We start from the raw sequence: 17,188 nt of genomic DNA, 5'->3' as shown, positions 1-17,188 counted from the left end.
AAAATTAAAAAAAAAAAGAACTTAAACCTGCAGGTGATGGCATTAGGATATAGAGCCTTTGAAAGCTCGTTGGCATAATGGGTTAGTGCTCTTACAAGAGATTGGAAAGTCCCAGCTAGTCTCTTCCATGTGTGAGGACACAGCTGGACACCAAATCTACTAGTGCCTTAATCTTGCAATGCCTAGTCTCCAGGCCTGTGTTTCTATGACACGACACCATTTACCATTTTTTTTGTCTTTATTGCTATCAACAGGCTAAGACATAGATCTTTTCAGAAGTGAAAGGAAAAGTATTGCTGTTTACAGGATATTTATTTACCTATTTATTTTTGCAATTCTGGGGATAAATCCAGGGTCTAGTGTGTACTAGGCAAGCGCTCTCCCACTGAGCCACCTCCAGACCAGTATCTTTGAGATGGAAAGAAATGACATCCAGAAGCCAATTCGCAGGGATCACATAATGGCATGTCTGTCATGGCCATCTCTATGGGCTGTGCAGGGGCTTCTCACTTCCTCCTAGAGAGGATGATCCTGCAGTAGACTGGCCACTGCTTTCTCTCTTAGTGGATGACAATTGGGCTTTGTGCACAGTGGCTTGCTTTCTTGTGGTCCAACCTCTTCCTCCATGAGCCCTCTCTGGCTCCATGTCTCTCTCTTCATTCGCTGCTGACTCTGCAAAGGTACCCTTCTTCCTCCCACAGCTCACCACGCATCACTTGCTACCCTTTCTAGGTACCATCCTTGTTCTGTCCCCTACATGAAGTGGTTTACATGTTCTGCAGTCTCTTAGCTCAAACCCACTGCTGTTTCTGCTCGACTGGAATGTCTTCCAAAGCTCTGCACAGCAGTCAACTCAGCTGACTCAAAGCCCTCTCCTGGTCCCTGCCCCCAACCCCACAGCAGCCCTCGGCAGTGCTGACCAAGCCCTTCTCCCTTGAAACATTCTACTTCCTTTGGTTCCCAAGCTACTATGGAGTGGTTGCCCTCCCGACTTCCCAGGGTTTTCACTAGGTTCCATCCCCGCCCATATAACAGAGGTTCTCATTGGCCATCTTTAGACTCCATAACACTGCTGAGTACTTACGTGTAATGAACCTAGTCTACACCTACAGCCCAGGCTCGGAGACTTGCCAGGAAGTGAGAAAACATCGGGCAAAGCTGTAGAACAACCTGGTACCCGAAGGCCTAGGTTCAGGTCTGACTGAATCACTGTGAATTTTGACATTACCAAACACAGAAATAACAGAATTTTTGAAAGGGTTAAGTTACAAATGTTTTTGAAGTCTTTAAGGGTTTTTAAGGTGATGCATGCATATTTAAATATCTCCCAAATGGTTTTTGTTGTTTTGTTTTTTGAGTTTGTTTGTTTTGCTTTTGGATGTCTTTCCTGTTTATTCCAAAGCACTCAAATTCCATCTCTAAAGTTAAATGCGTTATCTTCTTGCCCACCCTTGAATATACAGTGGTAACAACTCTCACTGATACGCCCTTTCCTGCTAAGTACGGCTATTTTTCCTGCTGGGTATCTGCTTTCCTCCAACCTCTTGTCCTGGATCATCCCTGCTGCACTGAAGTGTGCAGAGCACTAACCTCTGCAGATACCATCTCCACAACAGCTCCTGAGTTACAGCCCTTTTCTTTCTACTCCTGCCCTTTCATCAACTCTGTCCTGAGCTAGAAGTTACCTGATGTCTCTTTCCAACTTCCACCATTCTTCAAATAGCCATCAGTTGCTTTTCCTAAGATCTTTCCGGCACTCTGAGTGGATTCCCTAGTGCCCAATTAACTCCGAGCTGACAGCCGTGAGAGTCACGTCCTTGATGCTCCTAGCCAGTTTCAGGCACCCATCCATCTTGAACCTCTTTCCCACCAGGTAACTGCTTCCTGTTTCTGCACAGCTCTTTTCATTTTCACTCAGATCATCTTGTCATAAAGTTTCTTTCATCTAAAAGGCTGTCTCCACTTGGCCTGTAATCTTCCCGATGCCCTAAAGTCCAATCCTAGTGCCATTTGTGCTAGTTGGTTTTTGTCACCTTGACACAAACCTGGACATACCTGGGAAGAGGGACTCACAACTCAGGAGATGCCCCCATCAGATTGTCCTGTAGGGATATCTGTTGGGACATCATTGCTAATTGATGTAAAAGGCCAGCCCACTATGGGCAGTACCATCTCTACACAGGTAGACCTGGGCTACGTAAAAAGGCAGCAGATGAGCCTGGGACAAAGCCATTAAGCTGCATTTCTCCACAGTCTCTGCTTCAGCTCCTCTTTTCTGATTCCTACCTTTAGAGCCCACCCTGGCTTCCCTCAATGATGGACAGTGGGTTGTAAGTTGAATTAAGCATGTCCCTTTCTCCCCAAGTTGATATTGGACATGGAAATATAAGAAAACTGAGATAGCATCCCTTTTACAAGTCTCACCTGTTTGTACCCACAAGCTATGAGCTCTCTGATCTCTCCAGATTCCTTCAGGGGCTTTCAGTTATATCTTTCTCATAGAGATGATTGCCATTCTAACTGTCGAGCTTAATAAGGCTCAAGGACAGAGATGATTCTAAACTCATCTTTATGTCTTAATCTCTCAAGTACCAGAAAGACTGTAAGTGGCTGAATAAATATTTATTGACTTGGCAAATAAAGCAGGGAAGAATGAAGTGCTAGTTTCCACAATAGAAACTTTCTAATGAGCACTTATTTCACTGGGAAGTGATGAAAAGTGTTGAGGATGCATGGCCAAGCTGTCCACACTACAAATAACAATATAGCGTGCCCTGGAAGGAAAAGATGAATGGTGCCTCCAAACTATACTTTAAAAAAAAGTTTATTTGTATATGTGTATGTCCGTGTGTGTGTGTGTGTGTGTGTGTGTGTGTGTGTGTGTGTCCGTGTCTGTGTCCATGTGTGTCCGTGTCTGTGTCCGTGTGTGTGTGTGTGTGTGAAGACCAGTATCAGGTACCTTTCTCAACCTCACACTTACCCCTTCTTTCTTTGTTTCTCTCTTTCTCTCTGTCTGTCTGTCTGTCTGTCTTTTTTTCTTTCTTTCTTTCTCTCTTTCTTTCTTTCTTTCTTTCTTTCTTTCTTTCTTTCTTTCTTTCTTTCTTTCTTCCTTCCTTCCTTCCTTCCTTCCTTCCTTCCTCTCTCTCTCTCAATCTCTCTCTCTCTCTCTCTCTCTTCTCTCTCTCTTCCTTTCTTCCTTTCTTCCTTTCTCTTTTCTTGTAAGTTTTTTGGAAATTAAAATATAATTATGTGCCAGGCATGGTGGTGCACGCCTTTAATCCCAGCACTTGGGAGGCAGAGGCAGGCGGATTCCTGAGTTCAAGGCCAGCCTGGTCTACAAAGTGAGTTCCAGGACAGCCAGTGCTATACAGAGAAACTCTGTCTCGAAAAAAAACCCATTATATATATATATATATATATATATATATATATAGTTTTATATATACATATATATATAGTTTTATATATACATATATATATTGTTTATATATATACATATATAGAAAGTGGGTTATAAGTTGAAATATATATTTATGTTATTATGTTATGAAATTATATATATAATTATGTTATTTCCTCCTTTTCTTTTGTCCTTCCAACCTCTATCCCTGACCTCTTCTCAAACTCATGGCATCTTTTCTTTGTTATTGTTAACATGTATGTATACATGTATGTACATCTGCATAAATATATAAGTGCAACCTGCTCAGTCCATTTGGTGTTACTTGCACGTATATGATTTTTATGGCTGACCACTTGGTGTTGGGTAAACAATTAGGGTATCAACCATGGGGATGAATATTTCTCCTGCTCTCAACAATGCTTCATTGCCCGTTCTTGGTCAGTGAGAGGAGCCCAGTGAGAGTTCCTTCTTCCATGTGAGCATGTCTACGAGTGTGGTACTTTCCCAGGTATTTTTTTCTGCACTCATGTTGTTGGGGTATGGGTGAAGCTTCCTTGTCATTTCTAGAAGACACATTCCCACAGCGGGTTTCCTGGTCCCCTTGCATTGACAGTCTTTCTGCCCCCTCTTCTGTGATGTTCCCTGAGCCTTCGCTGCAGGAGTTGTACTGTAAATGTATCAGGTGGGGCTGGGCTTCCTGTGGTGACTTGTTCTCTGCATGTTGACTGACTGTGTCCTTTCTGTAATGTTCTCCTTTGTTGCAAAGAAAGGTTTACTGGCTGAGTCGTAAGAGTCACACTTACCTGTGGGTGTAAGGATAAATACTTAGTGTGTAGTTAGGGATTATGCTGGCTTAGTAAACTGTTAGTAGTAGATTCTTCTCGAAGATCCATGACCTCGCTAGCCCTGGGCAGTTGGCTAGGTTTCTAGTACTAAGCATGATTTCTTTCCTGTTGGGTGGACCTTAAGTCTAATTAGATAGCTGTTGGTTACCGCCAAGATATGAGGGCCAATAATACTTTGCCACATTGGTCATAGCTGGGTGTGCCACCTTATATTTAGAAATAGGATCTATCACTTTTACCTTGGACTCACCTCACTCACTACTTCAGATAGATGAGCCTGCCTGCAAGCCCCAGGATTCCTCCTGCTAGGCCTCCTCAGCACCTGGATACCGGGTATACCCAGCTTTTATCCGGATACTGGGGATCAAGCTCAGGTCCTTATGCTTGCTCAACAGGCACTTTGCTGACTGCAACATCTCAGTTCTAAAAAAAAAAAAAAAAAAAAAGAATCTCATGGTGAAATATAGTATGTAAGAAAAGGCTAATAAAACAAGTATGCAGTTTGATGAGTAAGCCGGAAGCTAAAACCTGTGTCATCACTACAACATTCAAGAAACAACATGATCAGGTCGCTAGAAGTGCCCACCCATCCTGCCTGAGCATCATCGGGACATAATCCCTCCCCACAAATCACCTCCTGACTCCCATGATAACCACTCCCTGACCTATTTTTAAAGATGATTTTAACCTTTATGCATCAGCTAAATGATACAATGTGGTCTTGCCTATTTTACTTTGTTTTTATATGCATTGGTGTTTTTGCCTTTACATATATCTGTGTGAGGGCACTGGGATTCCTAGGACTAGAGGTATAGATAGTTGTGAGCTGTGGGTACTGAGAGCTGAACCCAGGTCCTCTGGAAGAGCAATCAGTACTCTTAACTGCTGAGCCATCTCTCCAGCTCCGTATATTTTAACTTTAAATATTTTAAGTTTTAAACGGACTCTTTCTGTAGATAGCCAAAGAGATTCAAAGTTACTCCATGAATGATCAGGCATAATTCTATATGTTACTACAGATAGTTATAATTTTTAATTTCTTTATAAAGTTCCATCTTATGGTACACTACCACAGTGTATATGGCAGTTCTGCTGCTATATTCCGCTGTTGATGGACATGCGGGCTGTCCCTTGTTTTGGGGCAACAGTGAATGGCACTGCTGTTCCTTCATCTGTTACCTGATGCCCAGTGCCCACATTGCACATTACACAAGGTTACCTTGCTGAAAATGTTTAAAACTTCTCTGTCATCAGTTTCCGGTAAGTAATAATTTAATTTTTTCTAATGTAGTCTAATTTCTATTTATAGATATTCAGCACAAAAAAGTGTGATATAAATATATAACATTGAGATTTATGAATACTTAAATGTATTTTTAAATTATTACTGGAAGTGTGCGTGGCTGGGTATTGATTGGTTTCTTGGCCAGTTTTGGTTGAGTGTATTCAGATGCGGGTTTTAAGTTTTTAGTTGATTTTATCAATTAATCACTTTACCCTCTTGTGGGGGAGGGAAGCCTCCTTCCTGCCTCTTTCTATTTCCTCTCATGAGCTCTGCTTGTCTTTTCCCTTGCTCCCCACAGGAATCTCCCGAACCCGTTGCCCTTGTTCTGGCTCTCTGGAGCCTCTTCTGAAGGATTCTATTCTGTCAACTGCTTCATGCTGCCCACAACTCTCAATGGATCTTCTGGTGTTCTTTAACCCCGTCTTGCCCTTCCAGGGTTCCTGGACCCTCAGAGAAGATCTTGTTCATCTCTGTGACATCATTACCTCTGGCTTCTGCTCTTTTGGAGCCACAAAGCGAGCCCACTTTCAGTACTAATCGTAATGAACACTCTTGTAGTTTCTGGGGAAAAAAAATGCTGAATCTAAAACATCTCTATAAAAAAAAAAAGTTACCTTTTAATCACGTTTCTCCTTTAGACCTAATTTTTTGCAGTTTCAATTAGAAAACATCCTAGCTAAAAACCCTGGGTAAGAAAAAAAAAATTAAACTCTGAGCCCAGAACCTGGACTTCATAAACATCCGTTTGAGAGTTTCAAGCAAAGTGAAAGGAGCCTCTCTAAGAAATTCGAACAGTAAAAACAGCAAAACAAAGCAAAAGTAACGAGAAAAGAAAAACCTTTACAGTAGAGGCAGGAAGTGTCACTGCCATTTCTGGTGCTAATTTTATCTAGTCTTGCACCAGACACAGCTGGGAGCTACAAATATCTGTAACCAACCAGCAAGAAGGGTAAGGTAGCGGGAGCAGAGTGGTGGACTTAGCCTCTCTTGCATGCCCTTGAGACTGTGTCTTGGAATTTGGGGTTTGAGAAGGTTTATGCTATTTTGCCGTAAAATACTGCAAAAGATAAAAATATCAGATATGATATTACCTTTTGTCCATTTAGACGAGCTGCTGCTTTGTAGACGTGGCCTTGATACATGATTGAGGCTAAACATTTTCAAAAGGAAACTAGGGCTGTCTGTGTATGCTTAGGTAACGATGACCTCACTGAGCCATTCATTCCATTGCCTTCCAGCCTGAGGAAGGTAGTGAAGATTCAAGGTGATTACAGTGAATAACCTTCGGTCTCATTTACCAGGATGGTAATATAGAGACTACACAATGTGGTACTCTGGGAATTAGAGCACTCACCTATTTTTATCCCCTTTCTTCCTCCTACTTACAAGCTAAGTTCGGCATTGGCCAGAGGGAAGTAAAAATTCAAGAAGGCCCTCTGTACAGAGCCGAAGGTTACCCTGTCAGCATCAGTTGCAACGTAAGTGGTCATCAGGGTCCTTCCACGCAGGATTTCCAGTGGTCTATTTACCTGCCAAGTGCCCCAACCAAGGAAGTCCAGATCATCAGTACCAAGGATGCCGGCTTCTCTTACGCAGTGTATGCCCAGAGGGTGCAAAGCAAGGAGATCTACATAGAGAGGCTGCAGGGTGACTCGGTCCTGCTGCATATCTCAAAACTCCAGATGAAAGATGCTGGCGAGTACGAGTGCCACACACCCAACACGGATGGGAAGTACTTTGGAAGTTACAGTGCAAAGACAAATCTAACTGGTGAGTTCCTATTACCCAGCCCCTGGCAAGCCTGTATCCACTGTCACAATGCCTTGCCAAGGGAGAGATTTTTCCACTAGTTTGTTTGCTCTGAGTAAAGAGCCTACCAACCACTCCAAGTATTCTGGAGATGTGTCACAAGTAGGTGTCTCATGTTTTCCCAGTTGCATATGCCACACAGCTTGAGGATCCACTGGGGGGCCTTCCCAAGCTCCCCCCTACAAGCTGGTAATAGCAAAGCATTAGATAGATCTTTGCATGCCCCCTCTCCCCCATATTGTCTTGCAGCTCAGTAAGAGAGCCAGCACCAGTAGCATGAGTGATGCCATCAACTGCATGCAGAATGATTCTTCTCCAACCACCATTTCCTAGCACATTTATCTGGAGGGAGAGGATCAAATTCTTGCAACCGTGGCTCACTTGGAATATCTAGCTTCCTTTTGTAGTTTAGCAAACTCCTACATGAACTCCAGGATGCAGATTCAACACACTACCTCCTTTGCAGATCCCTTTAGTCTACCTCAGGCCATATCCCCAACTTGGTTCTTCTTAACGCCCTGTTCATACTATGATTACCAGCATTCACCCAGTTATCTCATTATCAGCTACTCATATGCCCGTCTCCCACCACCTCTGAGCATCCTGGGAACTCTCAGCTCTTGTACAATGTCTGTACTAGTCATTGGCTCGGCCTCCGTGCTGCTTCTATATGAGCTTCAACTGTGTGGTTTACATTCGAGGAATAAGAGAATAGAAGGGTCCTTAGACAGCTATGAAAACTTTGGGAAAGCTTGCATTTGGTCTCTGACTAACAAATTACATTACTTTAGGTCTCCATAATAGAAAAAGCAGATTAGGGTTTAGGGAGGGAAAAGAAGCAATCCACTCAAGTCCATATAGCCAAACAGAGTGTCTGAGAGCCAGAACCTGAGTCCAGAAACTCCAGTGTTCCTCCTACTCGTGGCTGAGTAGCTAACCTGGCTCCAGCTTGTGCTGATGAAGCAAAGCCAGGCTCCTGCCTCCCTGAGTCACTCACTCTGCAAAGTTCCTATGCTCTCAGCAAAAGGGAAAGCCAGAGTTAGGAGAGCGTATGGCTGGGGGCACTCGAGGGATGAGCCTTGCAGATGAGGTTTAGACGCCATCTTCCCGAGAGGAAGATCTAATGAGACAAACATGAACCAGTAAGATAATCAGTGTTGCCTTGTTTCCAGTGATTCCCGACACCCTGTCTGCCACCATGCCCTCCCAGACACTCAGTAAGAAGGAAGGCGAGCCCTTGGAACTCACCTGCGAGACAACCAAAGCCACGGCGCAACACACCCATCTCTCTCTCACCTGGTACCTGATGCAGGAAGGAGGAGGGAGCCAAGCCACTGAGATCATTTCTCTCTCCAAGGACTTTGTATTGACCCCTGGGTCCTCCTATGCAGACAGGTTTGTGGCTGGTGATGTACGGCTGGACAAGCTTGGAGCCACTTCCTTCAGGCTGTCTGTAGGCAAGCTCCAGCCCTCAGATCAAGGCCAGGTGTTCTGTGAGGCCACAGAATGGATTCAGGATCCAGATGAAACGTGGACTTTGATCACAAGAAAGCAGACAGATCAAACAGCTCTGAGGATCCAGCCGGCAGGTAATTATCTTCTCAGGGAACCTGTGAATTCATTCTCAGTGAGTATATAGGGATATATATATTTTAAGACTTTCTGTTGACTTTTTCTAAAAGGTAGACAGAAAGTTTAAGTTAATTTTGTTTTTGTCGTCTGGAAAGCATAACTAAGAAGATGTTCCAGAATGTTCCATTAGGGCTCTGTTCATGGGAAAGTTTATATGGGACCAGAAACATGAAACAGATAGATTGATGCTACAAGGTGGCCGTGGAACTCACTTCATAACCATGGCTGCCAGGCACTTTGTAAGCACATTGTCTCCATTATTTAATTGTAGTCCAAATAATCACCCACAATGTAGCCAGCTACCGGGGACAGAAGGTGCTCGCTTCTAAGGCCAAATCTGCCTCTCTCCAAAACCCACCTACCACTGGCAGCTGGGTCTCAAAGCAGCTCCAGTGTCCAATATGAAGCCTCGCCCCTGCTGGTGGCAGGATGCCCTTCCACCAGGCTCCATCTCTATATTGAAGTGATGCCACCTTGCATGATCCATTGACATTTTTGTCAAAAGTAGACGGGAAGGCCTGGTCATTTTTGGTCTTTTTATGTGCATTGGTTTAATAAGAGGACCAGCTAAGACTGTGAGTATCCACTGTAGAAAGCGATACTCCAGTGGTGAAGCACTGACTTTACATGATACTCAGCTTTACTGAATCCCGTGGCTTTCAAAAGTCCAACGTGTGCTCAGTGGGTCCTACAAAGGCCCTATCACATGTGCTTGGAAGTTAGGAAGTTCTACCGGCTGTTTATCAGACAAACAAACAAGGTAAGAGATAAAAGTTGGAGGTTCAGAGGAAGAAGCAAATACCGTGCACACAGTGAGGCCCAGTTTAATCCCCAGTACAAAAAGAAAAGAGAAAACAAGAAGTCCTAATTTATAGCAGTTCAACACAGCATGAAATAGTTCACTTTTTCATTTGCCAGGCAGGCCTAAGTAGATCTTGACATATCTGTGTGTGTGTGAAATTTTTCCTTATTGGGGACTGCTTTCAGAAAACCATAGACAATGTCCTTTCTGGGTGACTTAGACAAGTCAGGGACTTTGTAATTTTCTTTTACTGCGGGGCTATTCTGGAGTAGGGAACTCTGGCGCCACAGAACTGAAAGGTGACATGCAATGCATGCACTGGATCCTTATCACCGTCCCATCCGTTTTGTGCTGAAAGGGGCAAGTGCAGAGGGCTTTCTAAACACCTGCTTTGCTTTTGTTGCCTAGCAAGAGATTTTGCAGTGAGCATCACAGCCAGTAGCTCACCTGATGAAGGAAAACCCTTGGAACTGGTTTGCCTGGTTGTCGGCAGAGATGGTGACCCGCAGCTTCAGGGCGCGTGGTTTCTCAATGGGAAGGAAATTGCCCAGACTGATGCTGGTGGGGTCCTGGACCTGAAGAGAGACTACAGAGACAGAGCGAGCCAGGGCCAGCTGCAGGTGTCAAAGTTAAGTGCCCAGACGTTCTCTCTCAAGATCTTCTCCATGGGTCCAGAGGATGTAGGCACCTACAGTTGTGAAGTGGCAGAGGTGGCGAGGACTCAGACGGGCTCCTGGCAGGCACTTCAGAGAAAGCAGTCACCAGGCTACTGGGTGCAGCTGAGGGAGCCAGCAGGTACGTGACAACATGACATAGGGGCATGCATAGATGGTGCTGTCTTCAGGAACCCCTGGGGGGGCGCATTGCAGAAGCACATGTGAGACAGAGGGGGGTGGGTCTTCCTTTAGAGTCTGGAGCCTATCAGACCCTACTGGAGGGGAAGTAAATCATGAAGGACAAAGAGTACCCAGACTAGCCAAGATGTTCGGAGTGTAACTCCTGAGCCATGGGGCATGGACATTTCTCTTCATTTCTTTCTATTTCAATTCTCTTGTTTATAAAATGACAAGTAGGTGGCCCCTAAATCCCATCTTGCCATCTTACATTGTTTGAGTCTATTTTTTTTTTTTTGGTTGTAATTTTCATATGCTGTTTTCTGAATAATGAAGTCTTCTGACTCTGTATGTTTGCACACTTGTATGCACATAAGCATACGCTTATAAGTGCATGAATATGCTGCGTGCTTGTGTGCCCACGTGTATGAATGCACGTGTGTGCGTGAGGGCGGGGCGAAGTAGAGTTCCCTTTCCTGGGGAACACGCAGCCGAGTAAGCTGACCTTGAGTTGAAGCTGGGCAGCCATTTTTCAATTGCCTTCGACTAATCTTGTTATGTTAACTTGCAGTGGGTCATAATTCTGACTCATAGTGAGGAATGAAGAGACAAATGAAAGTGGACAGACTCTATTCTCTGCGTTTGCTGGGATGCGGTGAGCTGTCTGCTCAACTGATTCTGAGCATCCCTTACGGTGCAAGGCACTGCTGTGGCTTGTGTATAATTGTCCTTCAAAGGCTCAGGGTTTGGTCCTCAGTGTGGTGATGAGGATGAAATTAGACCATGGGTGCTCCACCCTCGTGAGTGTATTAATGCCACCTTGGGAGACAGGACTGTGTGAATGAGACCACCCCGTATGCTTGTCCCTCTGGTTCCCTCTCTTCTTCACAATGTCCTGCTGTAGATAGAGGGTCCCCACCATACCAGTACCACAATATTTTGATCCTTAATCCCGTGAACCCCTTTATACATTACCCAGCTTCACATATCCTCTTCTTACAACACAAAACAGCCCCAGTACGGCCACTGGGTTAATCATCACTTTGTGAAGGTTGGGTGACTTTAAATATGTTTGAATCCTCAGTGCTTTGTGTATAGCATAAAAACAGATGTACCCACAACTAATATTAGAATCCTCTGGGCTGAGTGGTAAAGTCAAACGCTAGAAAGAAAATTTGCCCAAAAGCAAAAGCAAAAAAAAAAATAGGGGAAGAAATTTTAATTAAAAATAAACTGAGCTAAAATGAAAGCTATTCTTGCTACACTTGCTCATTAGGGGTATCTCCAAAGATAGATAAATGCCCCTTCAGAGCTATGCCTCCCTCTCCCCATCGGCTAGGGAGGAAGAAAGCAGAGCTCAGGACGAGTGGCAGGCCAGGAAGTGTGTTGCTGTTAGTTTCCATGCTAAACATTTGGTCTAAGTTTCTAGGATTCAGGAAAAACAATGTGGGCGGTTTACATATTTGCACAGAGCTCGCTAACTCTCTGAACTCCCAGGGGGAAAATATCTACAAACTTCTTTAAACCTGGTGTGTGAGAATTTGTTCCCAGGAGCCCCAAAGGGTGCTTCGGGTGTCGGGCTCCCATCCTGCAGAGAGGGTTATCCTTCAGTGCTAAAGAGAATGATTTTCTCATAAGCTAGAGTCCAAACTGGGGCTAACAGGTAGCAATTGGAAAGCTTATTAGCATACTTATTGGGGGCCTTGTCTAACACTCTGTTTTGAAAGCCCAAACATTTGAAACGTGAGCAGACTTTATCACTCCATGAATATTTTAAACAGAAGGGAACGCCCACTGCCACCGTGCCTTGCTGTACTTCTTACCATGAGGCCGATGACCGCAAGGCATTTCTGAAATGATGCTCGTTGAAACTGATCTTGATGATTACGTTAAAGAGCTGAGATTGTGGCTCATTATTTCCCTTCTAATTTTTAAACTTCAGTCATGAGTCATTTTTATATCAAAAACAAACAAACAAACAGACAGAAAGACAGACAGACAGACAAACAAAAAACATATACCACGACCAGTGCCTCTCTCACCCAAAATGCAGAAGCAAGCTTGATAATTTGCTCAACCCGTTTATGAAGATTAGCCTTCATTCTGCCTTTGTAGCTGGTGTGTGCAAGCCTGAAGCAGTGGATGGGATCTTTCTGCTCTGTAGGGAAGAGCAATTTGCAGATTCGTTTAGATCCCCTTTAGGTTTCTAATGCCAGTCTGTTTTATTTCTCTCTTTTGTGTTGAGCTACCTCTGCTGTTGCCAGTGCCTCTTATTAAACACTAATGGTAATTGCTAACCCTTTTCAGTACTCTCTGTAGCCCAAGGCCTACGCCCTTACTGTGGCCTTTGTTCAGTCCTCTCCATGAAGCAAAAAACGTGGTTGCTATTATTACCCCCATTTTTCCTGGAAAGAAACACAAAGGCTCGGAGAGGTTAAGTGTGCTGCCCAGAGTGATTCTGCCTCCAGGTCCTGGTGGGTGCCATCCTTACACTGAGTACGGGCTGCCCAGGACACAGGAGCTCCTGATGTATCTACATGGCCCACAGGGTAGCCTGGACAAGACCTTGTACAATAAGCATTTGTTGAATGAATTTTTTTCATTTCTCTACGTCTTGAATTTCCCATCTGGGAGCTGGCCTTGCATTTATAGTTATTTAGCATATAGTTATATTACAGCATTTAAACATGAGAAGACTGTCACTTGCCAGTGATAGAAGATAGATATGCACCTGTATATATAATACATATGTACATAAATATTAAAATGTCCCAGATTAGTGGTTTTTATGGTGGTATTGCAAATAGAAATCTAATTAATAATTTTCTTTCCCTCTTCAAAACACACACTAAGCTAATTAGGACTGGCAGGCACATGCAAGCAGACAGAGAACATACTTAAAAAGACTGACAGCCTTTATTCTAAAAACAAATACCCTAAAATGTAAATTATCAGAGCTTCATTACTTTCAGGTTCATTTACTCTCCCTAATGAATAAAGAAAAAAAAAAACCTATCAGGTATTTGCTCAACTAGACCTTCTTCAGTATGGGTCGGCTGAACAAAACCACAAGAAAAGGAAGTATATATTATGAATCATGTACGTGTTTGTGGGCTCTCCTGGTCTCCTGTCTGCTGTCTTGTTTCCACTATGTAATAATTACCTTAGAGAAGTTTTATTTTATTTATGCACACAGAGACACCCACATATACTCTTGCATACTATCTACCCATGCAGCTATCCATTTATCTTTCCATCCATCCATCCATCCATCCATCCATCCATCCATCCATCCATCTATCCATTCATCCATTCAATCATCCATCCATCCATCTATCCATCTATCCATCTATCCATCCATGATGGTTTGGAAGATCTTTGTTCTGGGCATGGTATGGAAGAATCAACCAACTCTGATCAAACAAGTAAAGTACTTTATAGTTAAAATTCATCATCATATTTTAGAAATTTTTTTATTTACTTAAAGCATTTTTCTTCCATAACCTGTCATCTGCAGCAAGAAGTGTAACCGTGTCTGCTGAGCAGCGTGCTGTGTGGGAAGGAGAGATGCTGACCCTTCTCTGCCAGGCAGCTGGGGATATGAGTGCTCTGTCTGTGAGTTGGTGGCTCACCCCACAGGACCAGTCCACACCCGGGTTTGTGGCTGGCATGGGGCAAGATGGTACTGTGCAGCTGGGAGTCTCTTCTCCAGGCTCTGCACACCATGGTAACAGGAGGCTGGAGAAAGTGGACTGGGCCACCTTTCGGCTGGAGATTGCCTCTGCCATGGTCACAGACAGCGGTACCTATGAATGCAGGGTGTCAGAGAGACTCCAGAACCAGGCCAAAAGTTTGCAGTCAACCCAGAAGATTTCAGTCACTGTAAAATCTCTGAGTAAGTCACTGGGAAAAGTCCTTTTCTGAGTGTGTGATAGTCACCTTATTCTATACTGAAGTTTGAATGGTGTCATTCAGAACCCCTGCCAGAGGTGCACATACCCCGAGCGCCCTGGGTACGTGTGCTGTGAGTGCCAGTGGTATGTGCACCCCAAGTGCCAGCCAGCGGCTTGTGTACCGTGAGACATGCAGAACAGAATATGCAAATCAGGCCTGACTGCAACCTCTCAAGTTTATTCATCTTTATAAAGATCATTCTAGAGTGCAGCTTGTAAATTGTTTAAAGTTGAAAACAAACCCCTGTGATTCCTGGTTGACTAGCAGATGAGTGGAGCCAAGCTTGCCCTGTCCCAGCAGCAGCCCAGCTATCATGGAGTCTTCTCTAGCATGGGCAAGAGAGTGACATTGAGCCCGGGGGGCGGGGGGTTGGGGGGGCAGAGAGGAAGGAGGCCAGACCGTGCTGTGAGTGTTCTACTTGCTGAGTGGGGAGAGGAAAGAGGCCAGACCCTGGCTGCGCGTGGTGTCCCTGCTCTGTGCAGCTGTCTAAGTGGCGCACTGGAGAAACACTGCCTGTTTGTTGTGGCTGCTGAGAACAGTCGTAGGCGAGGGGGGAGACTTGGAGAGCCGAGGTTGAAATTCAGGACAGACTGTACTGTGGACCAACCTCTACCCCCAAATTCATGTCACTCCAGGAACACAAGTGTGTGGCCCTGTGTAAAGAGTGGCATTGAGAAAACTTGGAAGTCCCCCGAGCTTGGACCTGGTAAACAGGAAGCGTGTCTCACGTTCTCCCCCACAGAGTCAAGTTTACGAGTTAATCTGATGAGCCGTCAGCCACAAGTGATGCTAGCCCATACCTTCGACCTGTCCTGCGTAGTAAGGGCCGACTACTCAGATCTCAAGCTGCCATTCTCGGTAACCTGGCAGTTCCAGCCAGCGGGCTCTGGAGCCTTTCATCGGCTTATTCAAATTGCCCACAATGGCACCGTTGAATGGGGGGACGTCCTCTCCCAGATCCACAGGAAGACGAAGGTGTCACAGTCTTTCTTTCGTTCTCAACTCCAAATCCATGATGCAGCTATGGAGGAGACAGGGGTGTACCAGTGTACAGTGGAGGTTTATGACAGAGATTCCGTGTGCACAAGTGGCCCAGCCAGGGTATCTGCCACCTCTAACCTATTAATGATTACTGTCGCCTTTCCAGGTAAGTGATACTTAGCATTGATCCTTGCTTAAAAAGAAAAGAATATCCTTTTTTTTTTTTTTTTTTTTTTTTTTTTTTTTTTGGCCAGGTGTAGTGCATACCTATAATCCCAGTATTCGGGAGGCCAAAATAGGAGAATTGAGAATTTAAGGTCAGCCTAGGCTGAAATAGTGAGCCCCTGTCTCAAATAACAACGGAGCTCCTCCCTCTTTGTGTAAACTATAGAAACAGACATAACGTATCCATTCACCACGTTTGTCCTGGTAAAGTGAGCATGATTTAATGGCATCAACATGAAGTTAGTATACGTGGAATGGCCACATTGGTTGCTAAAACAATGAAATACTTCCTTAGCAGCTAATAACCACTGCTCTTTGACCTCTCCACACCTGCCATGTGTTCCCATTGCCAGCAGCCACATGATACTGTGTGGCACAGCTGAGCCTCAAGAACCTCCTACAGGGCAGACGATATTTTAAGTCAGTCACTGCTGGTACTCCAGCATGGTTTTTGTATTTGGAAGTGGTGGGGAATCATGCAAATTCTATTAGAATACTGTCTTAGTTAGGGTTTTATTGCTGTGAAGAGACACCATGACCATGGCAACTCTTATAAAGGAAAACATTTAATTTGGGCCTGTCTTATAGTTTCAGAGGTTCAATCCATTATCATCATGGCTGGAAGCATGACAGCATCCAGGCAGATGTAGTGCTGGAGAAGCAGCTAACAGTGCTACATCTTGATCCACAGGCAGCAGGAAGAGACTGTGTGCCACACTGTGGATAGCTTGGGCAATGGGAAACCTCCCAACCTGCCACCTCAGTGACACACTTCCTGCAACAAGGCCACACCTACTCCAACAAGGCCACACCTCCTAATCAGTGACACACTTCCTGCAACAAGGTCACATCTACTTCAACAAGGTCACACCTCCTAATAGTGCACACTCCCTATGGCCAAGTATTCAAACACATGAGTTTATAGGGGGCATAACCATTCAAACCACAACAAATACGCTTAGCTGCCTCTTTTAATATATTAACATTTAAGAGAGAATTTGTGGTTCCAAGTCCAATTTAGTCTTAATAGCAGAACACAAAGGCTAAGAGTGAAACCCTCCCTAGCCTGAGGTTCTGCCGTGAGGGACTTTGAGATGGCTCAGATGTGATAAGCTCCAGGTTTGGGCAAGTCACTTAATCTATCCCTACTGTAGTCAACACCTTGATAAATCTCTGACGTAACATTGAACTGGGGTGTGTCTATTGTGCCCCCAAAGCAGATAGTCTTGCATGGCAGCCACCACCTGCTCTGTGCTGCTGAGCAATGTTTTTGTTAATAGTCGTGATCTTGCTCATGAATTCATGCCTTAACTTACTCGCCCTTCCCATGATGTCTGAGATTGCTTCCTCGAGCCTTGCTTTTCCTTGCTCTCGGCTCCACGCCATGAGGTTTCCTTCCTAACACCAAGAATTCCTTCT

At 44.5% G+C, this 17,188-nt stretch overlaps 1 protein-coding gene across 2 annotated transcripts in view; it reads left to right on the top strand.

Moving 5' to 3' along the window:
• The window catches only part of Cd101 (CD101 molecule), a 40,468-nt gene that overhangs the window by 5,913 nt on the left and 17,367 nt on the right, over positions 1–17,188 (top strand). Inside the window, exons 1-6 of one of the 2 annotated variants that reach the window (XM_021158969.2) lie at positions 5,478–5,508; positions 6,923–7,303; positions 8,515–8,931; positions 10,185–10,571; positions 14,127–14,504; positions 15,306–15,710. In XM_021158969.2, coding sequence (XP_021014628.1) covers positions 5,478–5,508; positions 6,923–7,303; positions 8,515–8,931; positions 10,185–10,571; positions 14,127–14,504; positions 15,306–15,710 — 1,999 coding nt within the window. Of the gene's footprint in view, positions 1–5,477; positions 5,509–6,922; positions 7,304–8,514; positions 8,932–10,184; positions 10,572–14,126; positions 14,505–15,305; positions 15,711–17,188 lie in introns of those variants that run through there. The other variant, XM_021158968.1, reaches the window with a different exon arrangement.

Source organism: Mus caroli, chromosome 3 (assembly GCF_900094665.2).
Source record: "Mus caroli chromosome 3, CAROLI_EIJ_v1.1, whole genome shotgun sequence".
NCBI classification, from domain to species: domain Eukaryota; kingdom Metazoa; phylum Chordata; class Mammalia; order Rodentia; family Muridae; genus Mus; species Mus caroli.
The sequence above is the reverse complement of the archived record's forward strand: the minus strand, read 5'-3'. Positions and strand labels throughout refer to the sequence as shown.